Source organism: Atractosteus spatula, chromosome 12 (genome assembly GCF_055471065.1).
Source record: "Atractosteus spatula isolate fAtrSpa1 chromosome 12, fAtrSpa1.hap1, whole genome shotgun sequence".
Classification (NCBI taxonomy): Eukaryota; Metazoa; Chordata; class Actinopteri; order Semionotiformes; family Lepisosteidae; genus Atractosteus; species Atractosteus spatula.
Window position 1 is genome coordinate 15,260,826 of NC_142717.1, and position 24,622 is coordinate 15,285,447.

Genomic DNA, 24,622 nt, shown 5'->3' on the forward strand with positions numbered 1-24,622 from the left:
ATCTCGCTTGAGCATAGATCTCAGTTCAGTTCAGTTTATTGTCATATGCACAAGTGCAATGAAATGCTTATTTGCATGTATGCTCCAATACAAAGACATTAAGGAAACACCAACAAAAAAAACTAACACAGAACAGCAGCAGTAACAACAAGTTAAATAACATACAACATCAGTGTGAGCCAGTGGTAGGGGTAGAGTTCAGTAATCTGACAACTTGTGGGAAGAAACTGTCTCTGAATCTGGAAGTTTGTGCCTTTATGCTCCTATAACATTTACCAGAAGTTGAAGATAGACCAACTTTTTTCAACTGTGTGAGGAAGTAAAGGCACTGTTGTGCCTCCTTTGTAGCTTCATGCTCCATCCTTTGTAGTTACATGCAGGGACCAGGTTAAATCATTAGTGATGAAGTTACCCAGGAACCTGAAGCTGATAACTTTATGCTGTATGACTACATTTCAAATATCTAGATTCAAATTAGTTTTTTTTTTTAATTATAAGGACCATATTAAAGCAAACCTCTCATCCATTATTATTCTTGGCCAGACAGGTTATATCTCATCCTGTCATCATAAACCACACTACAACTGTGAAATGAGCCTGGTTTCATTTCTTCTCCTTCTCTAAAAAGAATGTAAAACTTAATCTATAATTTGCGTGTCAAAAGAGAACTGCAATGGCATTACTAAATCATTTTTAATTTATTTCAATCTAGAAAGAGGCAGCATGGTATTGAGCTGGCTAGCGTTTAATTTTCAATGCCTCAGTTAAGACTAGGAAAATAAAAACATTTGACAGGAAAACACAGTTGTACTTACAGCATCATAGGCAGTCACAATTTTCTTCAGCATCTCTGGAATCTGTCCTTGTGGCTCCATGTTGGGATACTGGTCCTTGAGGTTGAATACCACAAAGGGTGTGTTGTCTCCACTCATTAAGCGTGTGGACAGTGCCAAAATGCACTGCATGAGATTAGCCACAGGAGAAAGGCCACACAATTCTTTAAAGGGGACAATAGCATTCTAGAAGAAGAGAGAGAAAGATGTAGAGAACGTTGATAAGATCACAAGTGTCCAAGTGTTAGATCCATACCCATTGATTTTGATTGTTATTTTACAAGCTTTAATTAACTGGTCTAATGAATTTGTAATGTAAGAAAGTCAGTGTGAAACAAAAGCAACAAGTTAAAGACTGAATCCCCAAGAAGATTTTTAAAGAGGTCTATATAAGAAACACTTTTACCCTAAAGCCTGAAATCCCCTTAAATTAAAACAAGCCATTTTATATGTAAATACATTTTTTAAAAAATACAGAACATCTTTACTGTGATCCTATTCCTGTTTTCCAGGTTGCTTGCTTTCTTTGCCAAGGTCCATATTTACCAAATCATATAATATAAATGGTCTGTGAGGACGGTAGTGTATTTTTATGCTTTTGTTCTAAAAATTGTTTTCTTCTTTTAAAATTCAATAGTATGAGACTATAAACTCATATTTGTATCTATACAGTATGATACTAAATCAAATTGTATTGGATTTGTCCAGATGTTTTATGTTCCTTTTCATAATTCTCTAATCATCTTAAGTCATTTTTAAAATGGTCATGAGCCTCCAAGTTCAAAAGTATATTAAACAGCTATATCAACTGAATTCACAAAATGAAGTATTTCATTAATGTCAGTCTCATGACAGATGACAGAAGAACCTAAAGAACATCTGTGGACTTTACTGGATGAAAACTATTATTAAACAAAAAGAAGAAGCCAATAAGACAAAGGAGGTGCATGGGAAACACCTGATTTTAAGGTTAATCAGTCTCTTTCAACAACAGTCAATAAAGGAAAACTGCACAGTCCTGAAATAAACAGAAAGCCAGTTAAATCTTAACAGTCACAACATTAATCATTAAACATTTCTTTTGAGATGTTTCGTAATCTGTAATTTGTAAATTTGTAATGTAATTTGTATAATATGACTGAATTCAAATGGACCATGATATATTCAGTGTTGTAAAAGGTAAATCAGGCAACCTGACTGGAATCATTTAAGAAACTACTGGATAAGATCCTCAGATCAATTTGCTATTGGAAACCAAACGAGCTACAGTAGATGTACCACACGGCATGTTTGTATCCTTCCTTATCTTCAACTGATAAGTGATGTTCTCCATCCAACTTGTACCACTGCTCTTGAAGAAAGGGGTCACATTGGCCACTGCTCTCCCATAGCCCTTAGATGAAATATTGGCCTGGGACTGATCCACACTATCATGATAAATAGAGCTAAGTGTGTCGCAACTAATTGTAGCATACATCATGGATCAGTTTACCTGAACACCTACCTAAATCAGGATTACCACCATTTTTTATGGAAACAATAATTTGAACTACAGTGAATCAAAGAATCATCTATGGAAAAATGACTACTGTGGAAATTCAGCATGAGTTTTGAAAAGTCTTACTTGACTAATTTAATTTTTATTAAAATATATTATAAAACTTTAACCAAGTAACAATAGTAAAGGATACAAACAGATCATATAATATTAAAAACTAGATTGACAGGGGAGTAGTGTAAATAAACAGTGTAAAATCTGAGTTGGAAAAGCATTATGACACCAGCTTGAATATGAGGAAGGTAACACATCCTACAATGTCATGTGATTTCTTTTATCTTTCATCAGCAATTTAATGATGGAAAAATAAACAGGAACAAGTTTGGTACACACATATTTATTAGACAAATACAAACGTAAAAGACACAAACATTCAAAAACTACTATTTTCAGTTATTTACAATAGGAGTGAGCTCTCAGAACCTAACCACTTCTTTCATCAGATACTAATCTTCATCACTTTCATGCACTAAAATGTGGACATGCTGTAAATGAAGTTAGATGGTCAGCTGTAGCTTGCTTATTCTTGCCTCTTACTTCACAAACTTGGACACTCTCTTCCTACACACTTCTCTGCTATCTCTTTTGAAATTCTACCACGTGGCAGTTTCAGGGCTTTTCTGGGGGTTTCTAGAAATTTCTAATCTGGCCAGTCACCAAGTTTCCTTAACTCAGCAGATGAAGGATCAGGAGTGAAAACACAAACATGGCTTTCATCTAGGCATAGTGGAGTTGAAGGATGTCACCTTCATTATAGTTGCTCATAACAGATTTAATTATCTTGAGAAGTGATAATGAATAGTAAACAAAGAGTGTCCATAGGGGGAGTATATCCTCACTGGAATGATTTAATTAGCACAGTATCACAGGGAACTGTATTATTCTAATTAATCAATTATCTAAATTCTGGTACCATTATTAAACTAATGAAATTCACAAATTTTATAAAAACTAAGAGGAACCTAAAAGATACTCAAAAAGATTTAGGTCAAGAAAAACAGTTGAAAAACCTATTAGTTGTGATTTAACATGGACAAAAATGGACTGTTACATGCCGGTACATCATTGTCATCTTCTAGACAACACAGGGTAGCAATAAAAAAAGTAAACAGAACGTTAGTGTATATGGCTAAATGTATGGAACTATGATCAAGTGATGTTATTAAAATTGTGCAATGCATTAGTAAGTTCTCATTTAGAAGATCATGTACAATTTTGGCCTCCACAAAAGCGAAAAAGGTGCTTCTGCTCTAGAGTTAGTTCAGGGAAGAGTAATCACCTCAATCCCCAGGCATACAGGAATGTTCTACTCAGAGACTGAAAAACTACAGTAAATCTTTCTGTTGTCTTAAAATAGAAGACTTAGGGGGACTTGATTCAAGTATTTAAACTTTTCAAGGTATTGACATAACAGTGTTGACATTTCAGAACATACAGTAAAACATGAACAAGAGGAAACAAATGGAAACTAATGAGAACAGGAGGCACTTATCACTTTTTCTTTCAATAAACTATTAGCTCATTAGCTAGCAAAATCCAATAAGCAAGATATGTAGAATGGCCTAACTCTTGTTTGCAACATTTCTTAAGTTTTTATCAAGTTTAAAGAAGAGTTACTAAATAAGCGCATTATTAAAAGAATTGATAGTGGGAACACACAACCTTCTATTTTTCTCACTTAAGTCCCCAAGTGTGTTTCATTCAACTAAAAGACTTGATCATTTTTTAAAGCACCTTCTCTACAAAAGAGAAACTAAATTAAAAGAAAAGTAAAAACTAACATTTTTCAGTAATATTTATGTAACACAGGTGATGAAACGCAATTATCTTTAATTTTTAATTATAATTCCATACACTTATATTCGGCTTTTCTGGTAATGGGGACTCCCCTCCACCACCTCTTATGTGCAGCTCTCACGTGGATGATGCAAAGGCAGCCATAATGTGCCAGTACGCTCACCACACATCAGCTCTCAGTGGGGAGGAGAGCAGAGTAATGAAGCCAATTCATAGATGGGGACTGGTGAAGGCCAAAGGGAAATTTGGCCACAACACCAGGGTTACACCCCTACTCTTTTCGAGAAACGCCCTGGGATTTTTAATGACCACAAAATCAAAACCTCGGTTTAATGTCTCATCCGAAGGACGGCGCCTGTTTACAGTATAGTGACCCCATCTAGACTGCAGGGTGAGCACCCTCTGGTGGCCCCACTAACACTCTTCCCGGCAGCAACCTTAATTTTTCTCAGGAGGTCTCACCAGATACTGACCAGATTCACACCTGCTTAGCTTCAGTGGGTTGCCAGTTGTGAGTTGCAGGGTGATATGGCACCCTAATTTTTAAAAAATAATCTTTTCATTACAACAAACCACCCAAGTTTATTTAGCACTACGCTCATACTTTTGTCACCTGACATATTTCCAAACCTTCCTACTAATAATAGTATGAGAGGTACAAGCACAAGCACCAATCATTGACACAGTTTCTTCAGTTCAAGCATACAGTAATTGATTCCAACTAAAACACTAAATTTAAATTAAAAGAGAATCCAGGGGTCTTATGCTTGTTACTAGATTTATATACTGTCCAAATTATTACAAATAATAAATATTCTATCTGAACAGACTGTCAGTGGAAACAGGATGGGGTTTAACCATGACCTAAATCCTGCAAATGTTTCATTTGCATAATAGTATTGATCATGTTACAGTTAATTAAATTACTTCATCCATTGTGTCAGATTTTCCACTGATGGGTACGTACGTTTCTTATGGATTTCAATCAGATCTGACCACAGGGCCATATTAAATGTACTCAAATGAATGTCTAGCTTGTGTTAGACTGAAAGCATTGACTCATGGTTCTGTTCACCTGGTGATCTTTTCTAGGAAGAGAAACTATGAATCACAAAATGGGAGGGGATTCTCCTGCATGTATTAACCAATGCAGATTTTCAATAAATGTGTCAGAAAAGCTCTTAAAATTATACGTCATGTCTAACTATATGACTAAATGTTTTACAATGCCAAAACCAAATCACGGTTTCTATTTTATTTTGAAGAGACTCACCAACCCAATGGTAGGAAAGGACTGAGCAGTTATACTGATGCCACATACTGTAATACTCAGAAGCATGCAGCTTTCTGATACTCGAAGAATGGATGAATGGAAAGCTAACTTGATCACTTAGTATGTGCTATACTACCTTAAAAGAGTGAAATTATTAGATTGAAACTTATAGCTCCAGGGCTGGAAGAGCATTTCTTTGCAGCCTTTACTGACACTGTTCAATATGGTCATTTGTAATTCAACAAAATAGGACATCTTTGGGTGGGAGTGAATACCTTTACAAGGCACTGTATGTTACTGTATGTGCATTTGTCAAAGTTCTTTACAATGACATTACACTCTGCTCAAAGGCATTCTTTCTTTTCTGTTATCAATGACTCTTTCTTATATCTTGTTTAGCACTCATTTGACATTGTCTCTGCACAGCTCTCACTGGCTAACTGCTCTCACTTCTAAAATGTTAATATTATAGTTTCAGTGTCTCTTTTTCCTTATTTCTTATATTTACTTTAGTAAAAACAGAGTATAATATATTTTGTGACTCACCCTGGATAAGAGCATCTGATATGCAAACAAATATTAATAATACAGTACATTAAATAAGAAATAAATGACTACTTGGTTACCGGATGATTGCCAGTGATGAACATGAATGACAGCTAATTAATAATGGACATACTGTACCTCAGCGTTATACGTGAATTCATTTGTTTTGTGAGTGCATGAAGATTCAGTGGACTGATCTGCTTTGTGACTGCTTGGGTACCCAGAGCAGTGAGGCACACCACTCAGGTTAAGCAGACCTTTTGAAAAAACTAACCCCAGCTTCTTGCAATAAATATGAATCCATTTGTATAAGGTAACTGTATAAGGTCAAATCTTAGCCAAAATTATATTTTGTTTAAAAAAACTAGGCTTCCATATTATTTTATATTAATTCTAAAAATACATGTCAGTGTTTTGTACTACTAATCTGTGTCATTATCAAACAAAAGGTAATTATTACTTTGCTTCTTTGCAACCAAGTGTTAACATATGACATTTTATCCTGGATAAAAACCTGGCAGAGACATAACACATACAATATTGCAGGATTTTGTGACAAAAACTGTGGTGTATTATACTGACATATTTTTCGCTGTTAATTATCATTTGCCACTAAAGTAATTACTGCAGTACAGTACAATATAAATAACAACATTATGTTCCTCAGGTAATTACTATGAGTTTCTTTTAAGTTAGGGGGTATTACAGGTTTTTTTGTGTTGTTTGGTGGATAGTGCTGTGTTCAATTTCAGACTGTGGCATATTCTGTGTTGAATTTGCATATTTTCCCATGTTTATGGTGGTTTTTGCCTGGTGTTCCAGTTCAGCAGTTCCCACCTCCTAAAGATATAATGGGTAGGATCAATAATGTGATAATGTAATAACGTTTCTCTAAAAGAGTAGGGGTGTAACCCCGGTGTCCTAGCCAAATATCCCTTTGGCCTTTACCAATAATAGCCTCCTAATAATCCCCATCAATTAATTGGCTTTATCACTCTGTTCTCCTTCCCACTGATATCTGGTGTGTGATGAGCATACTGTGCATAATGTGGCTGCTGTCACATCATCCACGTGGGAGCTACACATCGGTGGTGGTGGAGGGGAGTCCCTATTACCTGTAAAGCGCTTTAAGTGGAGTGTCCAGAAAAGTGCTATATAAGTGTAAGGATTATTATTCAATTTTAAAATACTTGGTTTTAATGTTGTGATTTAGGTTTTTTGGAGTTTTTACTGTATGTACATCATATATATGTACATCATATATGTTATAGTAATAATGTACCTATTTTTAGTTGTCCTATAGATTTGATGTGCTGCATAATGTATTATCCATTCATTTTCTAACTGCTTTATCCAGTTCAGAGTCAGGAGGAAGCACGAGCCTATCCCAGGGAGCAATGGGCTCTAGGCCGAGTACACCCTGGACAGGATGCCAGTCCACTGCATGACCCACACAGACACAGACACACACACACTCACACAAAGGCTTGTTTTTCCAGAATCCAATGAAAATAACCTAAATTAAGTATGAATGCACAATATTCACCCACAGATCAAATTTGTTCAAATTTTAAATAAAGCTGTTCTCAGAATGACTAGTCATATGTACTTATTTTTTTATAATTTAATCTTTCTTAATCTTTGTACTATTATAATTTGTATAGCAGGTGATTCTGTAGTTACTTCACATTTTTCTAAACTGCTTTTACATTTTTAGAGGAACAAGTCTTACTTCAACCACAACTGAAAAATAGATTTGTTTCATTGAAGTTTTCCCATGTGATTCAAAGTCAGAGAATGGAGATATTTGTAAATATGCAAAGCCAATGCTTTCTCAGATGTATGAATTAAAATCAAACATTAAAAAACAACATTGCATTGCTTATAAAAAGTAATACATTTGTTACAGTATATGTTCCAATATATTTCCTTGCTAAGATTTTGACAGTAACAATAAGATAAAATGTTATCCTGACAGAGGTTTTTCCAAGCAGATCAGTACCTGGAAATCTTATTTTTCTATTGCACCTCTGATTTTTTAATAAATAATGTCTTTATTCAAAGTATAAACCCATATGTCCTTATTTTTCAGATGCTATAAATAGAAATCTTTTGTGTTTGAGATGCTTAAAAATCTTTTGTGTTTGAGATGCTTAAAAGACTAAGCTGTCAAAATACTGAAAACAGATTTGTTTACTATTAATCCAACCAAAGGAAAACCGACTAATTTGGGGGGATTCACCATACAGTTTTGAATAAGGTTATACACAATTTACCATTATTCTCTTACTTGAAACTAAAAGTGTCTCTGATAAATAATAATTTCTATGAAAATTACTTCATTACTGAAACCACAAACGCATCATTCTTATCTTTTTCAACAGAGTTTAAGGCTGTCACACAATGGTTGTCAAGTTACTGCTGTCATTTAAACTTTGGAACGTTTTTTAAAGTTTTTTTAATGAATCACAGAATGCTTTTAACTTGAGAACTGCTGTAACTGTACCATAGCTTTAGCAAAGAAAAATCTTGTAACTAAAACCCAAGTGATTACTTCAAAAATCCTTTCACACTATTATACACTTTGGTGCCTCATACAACTTAATTTTAAACTTGTTTTTAAGTTTAAAAAACATAATAATTACTATGTTTATTTAGTGAATGTCTTACCTGCATGTTCTCTCTGAGGTCAGTGGCTTCACGTAGTGGCTGGGCAGCAGTCTTGAAGACCTCATCCACAGCTTTAATCACAAGAACCCTCATGGTGGCATATTCTCTGGATTTCTTCCCCTTCCGCACAGAAAGACCACGCTTATGAGGCTTTCCTCCTCCTCTTCGGTTGGTGATGGCCACATGCACAAACAGCCAGGCATGGGGTAGCACCTCCCCTGTGAGTGACTGCAGAGGTATGTGCCGAAAGCCCGGCTGTAAACACTCAAATGGAATTGTATACTGTCCAATAAATTCATCCCCAATGTAATCATCATCTAGCACCACAAAACGCACCATTGCCAGTTCAGGCAGGTTAATCTGGAACTCAAAACTCTCATCAAAGATGGGGTTGTCTCCATTCTGATTGACAGTTTTTGTCCGTTGTTCAGCACAATCAGCTGGAATCCCATGAATTTCTACATATACATAAGGATCAACTACATCACCCTTGGCACCCGAGCCTTTGGGTTTGGGGAAATTCTGACCACTTATTATTTTAATGTGGAGAAGCTGAGGAGACACTCCAGGAACAGAGTCTTTAGTGTTGGCACTAAAATATGACACCTCTTCCCTCATAATTGCAGGACGTAGTACGTAGCCACAGTTCCCATTTTGGCGGAACCACCCAATGTTCAAGTCCATCATCAAGCCTGGAGTTTGAAAATTCATGGCCACTATTTGGCAGCCACATTTCCAGAAATCCTGCGGATTCATATTACTGGAATCTATCCGCATGGGACTTGGATAAACTCTGGCAAGAAACCTTTTGTTGTAATTGACAAAGTCCCCGGGTTGCTCACTGGCGTGGCGGGTAGCAAAGACCTCATTGAAAGAGCAGATCTCCCAGTATTTTTGGTTCAGGAAAGAGACCTGAAAGTCCTTAAAACCTACTGATTTGCAGAGGCTAACCAAGTCAGAAAGGTCTTTGGAAAGCTGAAATCTCTTCTGAGGCACCAGAGACTGTTGTTCCCCAGTTTCGTTACCCACTCTCTGAGACATTTCTGCTCCCTCATCTTCATCGGTCACATCACCTTCTGGGTTGACACAGTTGGGTGGAAGCTTCTTGGCTTTTAATAAGATTTTGCCTTTCAGATCATCAGGCGATGGAAGATAGCTCTCTTCTATGTTGGGAGAATCAGTGTGGATTTTATCCCCCAGAATCTTTTTCAGATGTTGAACCATGACCTTCTGCTGCTTGAGTGAACAGTGATTTTCCAAACAAAGTATTAAGGGGTACTCAGATGCCACAAAAGCATATTTGTTAATGATATCAATGACACTGCGGAAGACTATCTGTGATGTCATCGTGTGTCCTGTGTAAATGACTGGCTCATTGTCTGGGCCATCCCAGACATCCAATTCAACACTCCGGCAGCCCATTTTAAGAGCGCGAATGTATCCTGTGATGTCAGAAGGGCCACGGAACTGGTCCTCTATTAAGTACGTGTTGTGTGATGAATTAATGTAATAGTGGGATAAGGGCTGAAGCATGTCCTGACATACTTTTTTATGTTCAGGATCAAATATATGGCACTCAGGGGACATGAGGTAACTGGTAAAGCCATCTAAAGACAGCCATCCTTTTTGCTGGCCCTCCTTTGATGGTTCATAGTTTTGGATCACTTCAAGGCTGGTATCTTCATTGACATGAGCCATTCCCTGTTCTGCCTCTAAAAACATCATGAGATCCTTGGCATCAAGAAATTCCTTATTGCTTGAGAACTGAACTAGCAGAAAATAGATCTCTGGCCTTGTGCAAAGTTCATGAAAGACTTCAATGAACTCCTCCTTTGTAACATCACTTCCAATTTTGTCTTTAGCTTTGTGAAACTCTTTGAACTTAAGCTCTATTTTGACATTTTTCAGTCCAGGATTTAAGTTTTTAATCATCTGAACAGCTGTGCCTAAACTTATTTGACCCACACCATCAACATCTGCCTCGGCAAAGAGATCAGACAACCATGAAGTCCTCATGTTGTTTTGGCTGCTCTCAATCATGTTCAGAGTGTGTTTCCCATACGATATCAGATATCTGAGCCCAGTGACCCAGATATTTGCTACATCTGCAGAGTTAGCAACCAAGTCAAGGGATTCATAGTTTTCCCCATATATGACTGAAAATGCACAGTCTTCTGAAATTTGATCATAAACTCCATTAGCTCGGAAAATATCCGTGTTCTTTCCAGTTCGCACTTCCTTAATGGATTTAATATCAATCTTTGCCTTTTCTGATTCTTTTTTGGAAGGTTCCCATCTCAGCGACTGCATATCCGCATCTAAAAGAAAGGACCTCTGATACACACGGGAATTGGAGCGAACTTTTTTGAGATCCGAACCCTCCACCATGGAGTTGATGCAGTCACTAGCACTGCTGATCTTCTTTTCAGTTGGCATGCTGCTGAAGGAGACTGTTTTCTTTCTCTCTCGTCTCTGTCTTGAGCCATCCTGGAAAATGGGGAAATAATAATTCAATATACTGTATGGTAGCTAGTGAAGACCTGCAAAGCTTTCCTGTATATATCATTCATATAGTCAGTCATATATTCATAAATCAGCCATATATCATTCATATAGTCTGCTAAGAAAAGGATGTGTAAACAGGAACCATGATATCAATGCCAGAATGTGAAGAATGATTTCATTAATAACTATGTTCCCCACAATATAGGAATTCATTAAACTACGGATGAAGGATAATAGTAGCTATATCATTGTTACTATATGATCTTGTCACAGGTGGTAAAAAGAAACCACAGGTGCTGTAATGTTCATGTCACCATAGCTGCATATTTGTTATACTCAGAAAGAATATTGTTGTTTTGAACTAAAGCTAGCTTTTGGAAACGGAACATTTGAAATTAAGATAAAAACATTTATGGCGTCTCATTATGAAACAATGAACAGAACACTACACTAGTAGGGCGATTGGAAAACAGTTTCAGTTTTGTATTTAAATATAATTAAATTATATGTCAATACACGTAAAACCAGGTGCACACTTTCACTGCAGCGTGTTAACCTACACTATATATCGTTAATCATTGTTCCCGATCATGACAATTGTAGCAGAACAGCAGCAGCTGCAAGGGGAGCTTGCATGGGTAAGGTGTTTAAAGAATCATATAAAGGTTCATATCCATATAAAAAGGATTATTAGAGACATCGGAAGAGAATATGTGGGTTAAGAGCATTATTTTTTATCATTTACTATACATGTGAGATCTGAATGCACTTGGCGCAGCTGACGTCCATTAACTGGTCATTTTCAAAATGGGTTGAGAGAGGGAGATCCCACAGAGAAGAATGTAGAGATAGAGAGCAAAGAGAGGGAACAACAGAGAGAATGCCCACGACTGTATCATCAATAGTGGGATCCTAGTCATATATCAGTTGCTGCGGTTATGCTCTCAGGTTGTAAGCTCTCACTCGGTTGCTCTATAAGCTAAGAGCTCCAGCCTGACCCATTGGAAAAAAGGAAGCAGTTCTCACATTGAAGCTGTCCTAATGCCTTTGGGTTAGGCACTAGGTTGTTCCCCCGTCAGCAACCAAGAGTATTGCTTGGTAAAGTGCTAACATACTTAGTTCTTGCTGTGGCAGAGTCACCGATATGGTATAGGTTATTGGACAGCAGTTCTGGCCAAATGGGATCTACGAGGCAGTAACTGCACTGATAATACAGAAAAAGGTTTAAGACCATGGAAGACAGACCCAGAAGTGTTCTCTCATCTCAGAAGGGGAATTGGGTAGAAACATCAAATGTGGTTACAAACCCTGAAGGAGATTTGTGGTTCCCCAGGAGAGGATGGTTTAATAATTTAACTTTTTTTAGTGTTTACAAAAAGCATTAGGAGTTTAGATTTGTTAGAGGGGGTGAACCATGGGTGATTGAGGAAGGAAGATTGTTTCATAGTTCTAAATCCACTGTACACAGAAGGTGACTGAAAGATCCCTGAGCTCAGAATCCATGAGCAAAAGGTTAAGGAATCCTGCAATTAGTTATTCCTTGGGTTGCATGAGGTTATAGGATGACGACACTCATAGTGTAAGTTACCTGGGGAAAAACAAGGTCTGACCTCAATTGGGAGCTAAGGGTTTTTCTGGAAGGAAAAACACTAACACCAAAAACTCAGTAGAACCTTACATGTCAGTGCTGAAGGGCTGTGTAGTCCATTCCTGGAGTGAGAATGCTCTGGGAAGTAGAGGTTAGTTATGTATCCATAGAGCTGAAGAGCAATAGGACCATAGGAAGAAAACTAGTCACAGGTCATCTTAAATGCCAAAAAATCATTTGCAGTCGAGATTGTTCACATTTTGTTTTTATTGCAGTAACATGTAATATTCTTTTGTCTTCTCTGGAAAGCCAATAAACAAATTGAACATTAAAAAAAAACAATCTGGATAGCTGCAATGCTGTGAGTCATTGGCTGGGTGTGGCGAAAAACAGCATTGTCATGGTAACAGAGCTAGTGACTAGAGGCTGTGCAGCTACACTATGTCATCGCCTTATTCGCTTCTGAGCTAAAATCTTTCAGTACACAATCTCTCTTGTACCCTTGATATTTAATTTTTTTCAGTGAAATCAATTACTTCAAAGTTAACATACAACACACTTCTATGCTGAAAGCATTTAGAAAATACTATTTCCATGTGATTTAAGCAGCCGTTACAATCTTACAAATTTCCACATTAGTGTAATTTAATTCCAACATGACTGTAGGCTACACCTCTGCTTTACTGTATTTGTTTTAACCAGAATGGCTTCCTTTTGTAAAGTTTTTTTCTGTTGTAAACATATTGACTAACTGATTCAGTAGGGTAAAAAGAGAAGTGTGAAAAGGGTGGTTTTCATAGAAACAGCTTTCATAAACACTCTGGTTTGGACATGGTTTATTCGCCATCATACAGTATGTGACTCTCACAATTATCTTGCTGTGCACTTACAATACGATCAGTAAGAAACAACAGATTCAGGCTACTTCTGAAAGAATGATTGTGTGCACTATTAGAGATGTTTATTTCATTTCTCTGCTACTGCTCTTGTGCTTCAATGTAAACTAATGCACAGTAAATGCTTTGGTGCTGTATGAGTACATACAATGGGTGGCTTTTGAAGATCAACATTAAAATTAAGCAAGCAATGCTGACAGATGCTGATTTACAAGAGGCAACTGAGAGCAGAAAGTGAAAATTAAGAGTGGCTTGAAAAAAAAGAATGCTCCTGGATACAAGCAATATTATTACAGACTCCATGGACAAAGGTGGGATAATCTACTGTCTTAAAGCAACCAGCTTCAGCATATTAAAGTTGTACTGATTATTCATGCAAAACATAGCCATCTGCTTGTGGAAAAACAATCTTTTTGAAAACAAGGTTTCCTGACAGTTCACATCCAGGAAGGATTAGCCTGTGATAAGGAGTGGCAAGTTAGATCTCATTTGTAGCATCAAACCGCTTTCTCTCTATTTAAAATGCCCTTGTTTACAAACAGATGTAAGGCTTTTTTTAAAATACACATATAAATTTCACCTAATGGTTCCAGAACTCACATGCAACTGCTACTATAAATTAAATTGACCACAGTAAAAATAAACCATAGCAATCAACACAGCTGCCACACCTGCAGTACACACTTACTTTCAATGTTATTAACAATAATTGTGCTTTTGAGATTTTCAAAGCAATGTTTATTATTTGATTTATTATAAAATATTGTTATAAATATTATTTTACTGTGGTGGAAGATATTTAGACAAGCAAAACATGTTTTTAAAAATGTAATAGTAATTTAGGATTAGAAATTAAATTTGACAATATGAGTATCTTTACATTTTTGACAGTTTGTTTCTTTACCATGGTTATATTTTGAGAACTACTATTATTTGCTGCATCATTCTGCTGAAATGATTCTGAGGGACTTTAAAAACTAGATTCACTAATTCAGCGCTTCATCTACTGATAAACCAAGGAGTATTATGATGGATGGCTAAGTTCTTAGGATGTCTTGGAAGTTTAACTTGCAAATTAGAGACGGAGGAAAGCTCTACAGTACATAACTGTCATAGTTGTCTGATATTATTAAGAAAGCCTCATTCATACTGGTAAACACTCTGAGACTTTAACACTTAGCAAATAGTAACAGGACTATCTGTACTAATTCCACGATAAACATCACCGACAAATGTCTATACACAAACTTGTTTTATCTGTACACATCCAATATGCATAAAGAACTACAGACTGTTAACTGTCTTATCATGTTGATATGCTCAGAAATTTATTCTAAGTAATCCCATGAATAAATTACATTCTTCAAACAATACATTAACTTAAGATAAATAAAACACTACAGTGCCAGGAAAATCACTAACGAAGTTGATTTTAATGGCCTTCCATATTTGATCACATGGACATGCAGATTCAGTCCCTGGATTTTTTATAACTTCCTACAGTGTTTACAGTTCTGTAATGTCGTTGACTATATTTAAGACGAATACTCTAGTATAACTGTAGCAATCTATCAACTTTTCAACATAGGCTCATACCTTTTGCTATACTGGATATTTTGACTATAGTCATCACTATATCTATTTCAACTATACTACAAACTGTGTCACAGAAACATGAGTTCAACATTATTTCACTAGACAGAAAAGATTAGAAAGAAATAAGTTTAATTTATGGACACCAGTTTGCCAACATAGTAGGTTCTTATGCCTAAGATTCAACTCAGGAGATAACAATGAGCTGACTCATTTTAGAGCTGTTTGTGTTAATTAAATTTTCCTGCTAAAGTAGGACTGCAGATAAGCTTTTTTTTCTAAATATGACACAAAAAAAATGTAGTTCATTATGTGAAATACCAAAACATAAAACTACTGCATAACCTGCAAGTTACAGGTCTCTTTACATCAACAGCTTAAGCAACTATCCAATTCAATTAAGTTGAATTGTCAATTGACAATATTCCAAATAACATTTAAAAGAAAATAAGCTTGTTGTGACACATTGTCAACCAGTGTGCATTTACAAAGCCACAGCTGTAGGAAATTAATGGTTTGATAAATTACAGCTGTAGACATTCCAATTTATATGGAAAATCATACCTCTTGAGTGAAAGCGGGAGACTGCACAAGTTCTCGCGTAAAGCAGGTAGACTACATGGTCTCTCGCAGGCTCTCTTGCAGAGAGATGCAAATCTTAACTCTTTAAATGGCAATGCGTGTCAGTGAAGTACTGTACTCTCTGGAGCTTGCCATGAATTAATGTGTTTGATGCAGGCAGGGCATGAGAGAGACACACTGGCAGGTGCTGCTGGCCCACATGCCAAAGTGGCATAAAAAAAATAGGCCAACAATGTGGTCAGCTGTTGAGATACCATGGAGATATGTGACGAGACTGGAATCGAGCCCATGCCAATCGGTTTCACCACAACCCAGTGAAAAGCAATCTTATGCAGAGCTAAGCATTGGATTTACTGAAGGCTGCAGAAGTCTGTGATGATGAATTTGTGCTTGGAGAACAGGTGTGGCCTGGATAGCTGAGGGCTGTCAGCCACAGATGTTGAAGAAGTATTGCCATTGTGTTTGTGGGAGTTAACATTGTGCAGGTGAAGAAGACTGAACAGTGTTGCCTGGAACACCGTGTGATATCTAGGAGCCTGGTAAGGTTCAGACCTCCTGATGGAAAAGGGCTTTCAGATTGCAGTAGGCCTTCTCTAGTCATGCCCAATTAAGAGAAATGTGGATGAGGAGAAAAAGAGTGAATGAAAGAGTTGTGTGCGTTTGTGTATGCGTAATTGTGAAACGGAAGAGCAGGACACTCACTTGATGGTCAACTGGTGCCCAAAGTGTTGTCCCTGTCTATCTTTCCTCACTAACCAAGAAGGGAGCTGATTCTTATTTTTCTACATCCTGCCAAAGGTGGATTTACATCAACATACTATATTCTCAAATTATTGATAATCTGCTTTTTTAATGATAGCTCAATATACAACCATTAAACTTGTGATACAGCAAACAAATCTATTTTATAGGCAGGTACTGTATGTTATGCATGATATTAATATACAATTTTATGACAGCTTTTGTACATTAAATAGTGTTCCCATGTTCCTCATGTTCTTGGGACTTTTACAGAGCACCGTGTGTACTCTCTCATACAGCATGTGACATTGACAACCATCTGGACTATCAGTCCAGGAACTCCTTTGTAATGGAGTACAATGAAAACACAGTCATGCAAGTCCTAGTTTTAAAGAGGAAAGACCTGCAGTGGCCTGCAGGTAAAAGGGTTAGCTGTTAACGACAGCATTTTCCGCATCCCTTTGGCACAAAAAAAAAGGGTTTTCTCTTACATAATACATAATTATAGCTACTGTATAATACATTATGCATAATGGTAAGACCCAGATTTTAGCCACAACAAAGCAGCATGAACTGACCTGTGAATCATTAGAAATAATAACTATCATCAAACATAGAAATTATCCTAACAGTCATACAATATCCTTGAAATAATTATAATTGAACCTGAACTGGACTGAATTAAGGTCTGGAAATGTTTGGGCTGGTTAAAATCCAATACAAAATACTGAATCACTTGCAACCTTTTATTAGTTTTGTCAGTTCTCTACTTGAAAGATAAACATTATTTTAGTTATGCACACCTGAAGAAGGCTCCACAGCTGAAATATTTTCTTTTCCACTCAGCATGGAATAAACCTTCACCTCTTCTTTTGCCACCTACGCATCCTACCTACTGTACTTGAACTTTTTTAAGCCCTTTCTGCTGCAACCCACTAGGCCTTCTGCTAAATAGTTCCCTAGATCTTTTTCATTCTTTCTCCTGGGCTACTTGCTCCTTTTCTCACTAAACCAGCATTCTGTCTCCTCACAGCAATCTGTTCCAAGACCAGGCTTTCTTAACCACCTCCTATTCCTCTACAGATGTCCTCATTATAATATCATTCCTAAATTATTTTGTCTGATATTCAACACCTTTTCCTTTGACTCAAAGTACACCTCAGAAAGGCTCCACAGCCGAAACATTGTCTCTTTTCTTTTCATTTCAGCATGGAATAAGCCTTTACCTGTTCCTCTGCAGGCTACGCATGCTGACACAGCTACCTACTTGAAGTATTTTAGTTATGCCAACACCCACAATATATAATGGTCAAATAAAAAACTCTCAGACAGACTCTGTTCATAGTTTTTGATTTTTTTTTCATTTCATAATCTGTGCCTAACTCTATGACCACAATCAATGCATTTTTCCATAAAAAAAACCAAAAGCATGCAGAGGAAAAGATACAATTAAGAATCACCCTTGTGATATCAAGCCTCAATAATGTTTCAAAACCTGTGCAGCACATAGTAAGTACGTGATAGTTAGAACAACTTCATTTATGTTGGTGAATTTGCTATTGCCTAGTTCTTAAGTAAACAGAAAGAGAAGGTACCAACGGAGGTACTTGACAGTTAAGTTCTTCTTTTCTCTTGACTGTAAATATCTCTTGTGGTTTACATTGGGCGTTACCTTGATGACACTGAGTCAACAGCTTCCTATGAACTACAATGAGAGAAACTTTTGTTTCTTTCTTTTATTTTCTTGATTCATTGATTTGCAAGATTGTTTAATTGTGATATTTTTATTACATTCAGACCTAATTCTTAAACATTACATACTGTACACATAGAAAAAAAATCTGCAAAAATGAAAGGATCTGTCCAGTAGAATCTTATCTACTACAAATCTCTTAAGTTTTTTAAAAAATCTAAATATTTTATCATTTCTGGTCTAAACATATTTTGGTTGCTCATATTACTAGCATACATTGTTATCTCAGCAAGTGCATTAATTGCAGGTAACTGATCAAAATGTAAAGTTATAAGATGTTCAGTTCAGTTTCTTAGGTTAAGAATATTGGATGTCTTATTTCTAGCCTTATTAATTTTAGCTTTTTTAAATATTCTTGTGGAAATATCACAATGTTAATGCTTTTTTCTTTGTCACTTGAGAAAGGGGTAGTATCCAGGGTTCATTTATATGCAAATAATCAACATATACAGTAGTATATCACCAATCAATAATCATGGTTTAGAAAAAAAATAATCAAATCAATTATCAAATTGCAGGTGGTAGGAAGTAAAGTGTTTGGATTGAGAACTAGTTATTAAATAGAAAACAGATAAAGGATGAATACTCAGAGGGGCTGATGTAATTATCTCTGAAACAGAGATATGTGCTAAAGCCACTGTTCTTCTTATTTTTTATAAATGATCTAGATTCTGGTATAGTTAGTAAACTAATCAATTATGTAGATTACGAGAATTAGCAAACAATGTAGCACCATTAAATGAAATTCAAAATCATTTAGCTAAAATTCTAGAGTGGGTAAACACCTGGCAAATGACTTTTAAAGTAGACAAGTGCAAGATTCTGCATGCAGGTAGTAAAAACTTAAACTATAAAAATAAGAAGAGACTAATTCTGGAAAATAATTAACTGTTTATCATGACACGTACACCTTCTAGAAAATATGGGGAAGGAATTTAAAATTTAAGTAAAATGCTAGGATATGTAGTGAAAAGTGTATAATTTGAATTAAGGGGTGTTAGATCAAAATTGTATAATAAACTAGTAAGGTCTGATTTAGAATACTGTGTAAAATCTTGATCATCTCATAATAGAAAGGATAATTCTACAATGTACTCAGTCCAGGGAACCAGAGAGGAGTAACTACAGTCAATCTGGGGTTTAAGGAGATGGCCCACACTGACAGGCTGAGGGACAGCCTGGGGACCTGATACAATCCTCACAGGCATTAACAAGGTCAGCCCAGCTGATTTCTTCACAATGAACAGTAAAACACAAACAAGAAGGTACAAGTGAAATTGCACTGAAGTGAATTTAAGACCAAGGACAGGGTTACTTCTTTACCCAAGGCATTGTGGAAATATGGATCAGGCTTTCCTGCCATGATGTGGAAGCCAGTGGCCCTGCTTCTTTCAATAAACAGCTGGGTGATATCCTTGAGTCACTGAACAACTAACTACCAGACAGGCTAGATGGCCCATTTGTAACCTTTCTTTTGTTCTTATAATCCCACTGTAAGAATTTGTCTTTAACTACTTGAATTTTTAAAATGGGGGCCTTGATTTTACACAGACAAAGGTTGCATGGGTTTGCTGTTCAAATGAAGCCGTAAAATGCAGTGCGTGAGAACTGATGAAGAACTGTATTCTTTTGTTCTTCAGGAGGATGGAAAATTGCAGGAGTGATTTTGCAAAAGCACGTTTCTGTTCCTAGAAATAAATCTGAGGATGCACTTACTGTAGATCAACCTCGGAAAAAAAAGATCAATAGGAAAGGAGAACTCCGTGGCTGTTGAAGGTGAAAAGACTACTAAACGATGATGTCTTTAAATGGGAACACTGTGGCAAAGCCAGGATTAGAGGAGAAGACATTAACTTACAATTTAGCAAGGAAGGGCATGGATAATACAGCTGCAAATCTCATTGGTGTAAATGTTTTGGCATGATTGAAATTTGGAACATTAATAACTTCTCCTGTATGCCATATCCAATTCATTTTGCCTGTACCTGTACAGTATTCTACAATGAAAAAGAGCACAAAGTAAATTACAAGATTATTCTAATGATGAAACTAATAGATTAAACCAAATGTTTCCAGTTGTCCTTCTGAACAACTGAGTATGACCATGTCAGAAACCCTTCAGTGGACTGATCACTTTTCATAATTTGGGTTTGAAATTTCTGAAACCGTCAGAAATTGGAAGAGTACACTTGGGGAGTATCTGAGGATTCCTCGCAATCAATCAGAATAGAGCTACAGCACATGCACACAAATTCAGTGAATACAAAATACAATTGTATCAACACAATAATTAAAGATGGAAAATAAACTAATAGAAGAAAATGGATGTACACTAGCTATATCAGATTAATAACAGAGCCCTTATCAAATACATACTCCTTTGCAATGAAGCTTAATTCATTATAGAACATTATATATTGTTCTATATTGTGAACATTGAATGTATACTCATCTCAATTAAGCATCGGACATTTTTTTTTTAAATCTTACAGGGATAAGAAATAGCTGTTTATGGTCGCAGATTGTCATTTCCATGTTCATTGGTTCTACAGTATGCCAAAAGATGCTCTGTTAGTGCAGGAGTTTAGAGCTCTGCTTAGCCTTGTGCTTTAGATGGCTTCCTAAAAGCGTCATGTCTCAAGTCTCTAGATAGGTCAAGATTAGATTTGGAGAAACTTAGAAAGTCTGCTTGCCCATATTTTCCAGTAGCTACTCTGTATATTCTGTTATTGATTAAGTGATGTCAACAAATGTTCAAATATATTGTTTCACTGATCAGGTAAACAGTCCTGTTCACAAAATTTCTATTGTTGCAGGGAAAGTCTGACACAGAAATCTGTTTACATTCAATCTCTCAGCCTGGCAGTTACTTTTAGCTACTGTAAGTTGGGGTCATTTACAGTTTGGACAGCAGTCATGTGATTAGTTAGTCGTCAAGTTGGCATGGTTTCAGAGCGCATCCGAACTCTGTGTGCAGCCACTTTTAAGTCAAACTGTCATGGGTGGTGATTGATCATGGCATCATTTGGCGTAGTGGCCTCCCCACATTGGTGGATACTTCTAGCCCTGCCATCGGATTCATGACAGCTGATCTCCAGCCAGGGTTTGAGTGCAAGATGTGCCTTCCTCTTGCCATGGTACACTAAGATGCAATGATGTGTGCAGTTCATCACTGGTGGTACTATATCAAAATGGACCCAATTTACAATGACCTGGTTTGTTACAGAGTTTATCAGTCCCACCTCATTAGCATTCCTAAGAAGTTGGCTTAAGCAATAGAGGATTATTTTCCACTCCATTCAAGATCAATATTATACTCTTCCTTAACACTTAATACTAAGCAAAATAATAGCCTTTCTGCTATACCCGCTATGGAGAAAGTATTATGCAAAAATCTAGGGTTCACATCACAAAATAAACGCCATCCAGCACGTTCCTTTTTCACCCTTTTTTTTTTCTTTATACAACTTTATTCTCTTTATACAACTAGGAGAACACATTGGTGTCCAACTCAACTGGATTTTTACTGAAAGGAAAACAATTGCAAAAATGTTATTATCCAAATTAAATGGCATAAATAATAGGTTACAAAGATATTATTAATGGATATTAACAAAATGCTAAAATGCAAGGATTCCAACTTCTGGCTAAAAGGTTTTACAAAAGCAGCATTATGCTAATTCACTTTGACTGATCTGTGTTTTTTTTTATTCCTTGGCTCATTTGTAGCTCTATTTATCCATAACCTGGACATTAATGACTGCAGGCCTCTAGTAGAAACAGTTTCATGGCTTTCTTGATAGAAAGGAATCAATGCTACAAATTGTACCAACAAAACAGAAGAAGAATCACATCAATGGCTTCCTAAAAGCTATCTATCTGTATGCCTGGCATTAATAAGACTCCTTTTCTGAATCAAGCCCCCAGGACACACTATACCCACATGACCCTGCTCAGTATAAATTTTCGTGACATTTAGATTTTGTCTAGCATCCACCAGATTACAAAAAAACCTTGTCAGAAAAAGTCAAGTTATTCACATCAATACATCAATACATATTTTTAACCCTCAAGTAAACCCAAAACACATTTTATTTTGCCTCTTATCAAGTAAAGTTTGATATTTATGCTGGACTGTACAGCATTATATTCTATTGCATCCTGTAAGCAATGCTCTACACATAGTGTTCTGGAAGAATATCTTGTATTTTTGTTTTTTCTCAGAAAATCATTCCTTCTAAAAAAGATTAACTAAACTGCACTAGAACTCAAGCACAAAACCAATAAATATAATAAAAATCTCAGAATTGAAGCACAGCCCTTCTTATTTTGGCTGCTTAAGAAATTTAAAGTCTTGATAGTATACTGTATACTTTTTTTGTGTTCGTTACGACACGTGGGGGTTGGTATGTCATAGCAAGTGGTCTTTTTAGGTGGAACTGATGAAAATGTACTGTACATAAATGAAGCTGTAAAGTAAAAAAGTGTTTTTTTTTATTCACAGAGCAGGAGCACAAAACAATTACAACCAAAATAACCCACAGGATTTTCTCTCCTTCTTTTATTGTTTCTCTCTCCTCTCTTCCCGGAAGATCAACTGACCAATTGTCTTTCAGCAACTCGTCAGGAGACAGGGTGGCAGGACATTCCCACAGCTTTCTGAGGCATGCAGTTCTTCAGAGCAGCCATCTTGCCTAAACCTGCCATGCTCACAGGATAAATTAATTAGAAACAGCATTGAGCAGAACGGTGTTTAAATGTGTACAGTGTATAGAATTGATAAATTGGTGCATAACCTTTTTCCCCAAAGAACTAGACCCTGAAACTGAAGAGAAAAACATGTGTACTTAAATATATAATAAATCTTCACAACCCATGTTTCTTGAACAAGATTTATAAAGATAGCAAAAATAAATTTCTGTTGGAGCCCTTTGAGTTGCGAAGTTACAGCTCAGCTGTCATGCTTGAAATGTCAAGTCTTGGAATAAAAACGGGATCCCCTTGGAAAATACTACTCAGTACTTTATGATGATAAAATGTAAAACTCTGTTATGTTCGCAACAAGGAAGAAGCTGCCTGCAGTGCTATAAAAAAGTGAATTAAACCTTTTCACTTCTGGAGCAGAGACCAGACAGGAGAGAAAGCCCGCTGCTCTCTGACAGGCCACCAGGGAACTCACTCCACACTGCATGTCACGCCCAGTACACCTAGAGGGCGCTCTACTTCTCTCCTGTTCCTAGTTCCCTTTGATTATTCATGTCTTTCTGGTGTGTCTTGTTGTGTAGCCTATTTACTTCCTGCTTCTGCTCTGCTCCTCGCTCAGCATTGAGGTTCAGATGTCCTGAGACCCGCCTAGCACCAGGTGACTCCTGTCCATGGACTGAGGGCATAGGTTTCTATATGTCATATCCTGAACAGCTGATCCCGGGCTAACCCCCGTCTCGCCGCTATGCATAGGGTCTATTTTCGCTCTCCTGCCATTCCACGTTTCGTCCTTTCCCACATCCGTGACACTGCAGGCTCCATTGCACCAGATCCCACCAGCATATTCCTCTCACCATGGTCTGTTATTCACCCTTTTCCATTCTGAACTTCTCTTTGTTGGAAACAACTTCAGGCTCCAAGACTTCCCACATTCTTCCCCTTCCAGGGAAAACTGCACACACTCCTGCAGCTGTCCCCCTACTCACCACTCACACAGTATGTGGCTCTGCAATGTCATGTCACATCTCTGGCAATTCTAACCACTGCTTTTCTGTTGCTTACAAGGTTGCTTTTCACCAGGCTCTCCCTCAGAACCCTGCCCAATGACTCTATTCCACCCATATTTAACAAACCCCTGTGACACCTATAAGTCACAGCCCCTCCACTGCTCATTTCTTCTTGCACGTCAGAAACCTTGTGGGTGGTAGCACTCCGCCAAGCCTGAGTGAAAAACACCACCCTTTCCAGCTTTTTGTCAAGAGAACCGAACCCCTTATTAGTTCCTCTGGATACAAGGCAATTCAATTTACCAGTTACTGTAAGACTCTTTAGCAGGACAGTGTTGGAGAAAATGGCAAGGTGTCAGTGTAGCAATTTCCCCTTCTGACACAAGATGTGCTGATTTTAAAACAATTCACAAGCCAATATGTTACAATAATGTACATTACCAACTGCTTTTTCAGTTGGAGAAATAAAATAACATTATAGAGAATCTGGATGTTTTCTACATAAGAAATCCATCTTTGCTAAATGAAAAAAAAACAATCCAAAACAGCAAAGTAGGTGGACATGTAAATAAGACA

At 36.8% G+C, this 24,622-nt stretch overlaps 1 protein-coding gene across 1 annotated transcript in view; it reads right to left on the reverse strand.

Annotated features, from left to right (window-relative positions):
* The window catches only part of plcl2 (phospholipase C like 2), a 109,998-nt gene that overhangs the window by 39,816 nt on the left and 45,560 nt on the right, over positions 1 to 24,622 (reverse strand). Inside the window, exons 2-3 of the mRNA XM_088929430.1 lie at positions 8,678 to 11,164; positions 816 to 1,019 (exon numbers count right to left, since the gene is read on the reverse strand). Coding sequence (XP_088785556.1) covers positions 816 to 1,019; positions 8,678 to 11,164 — 2,691 coding nt within the window. The remainder of the gene's footprint in view (positions 1 to 815; positions 1,020 to 8,677; positions 11,165 to 24,622) is intronic.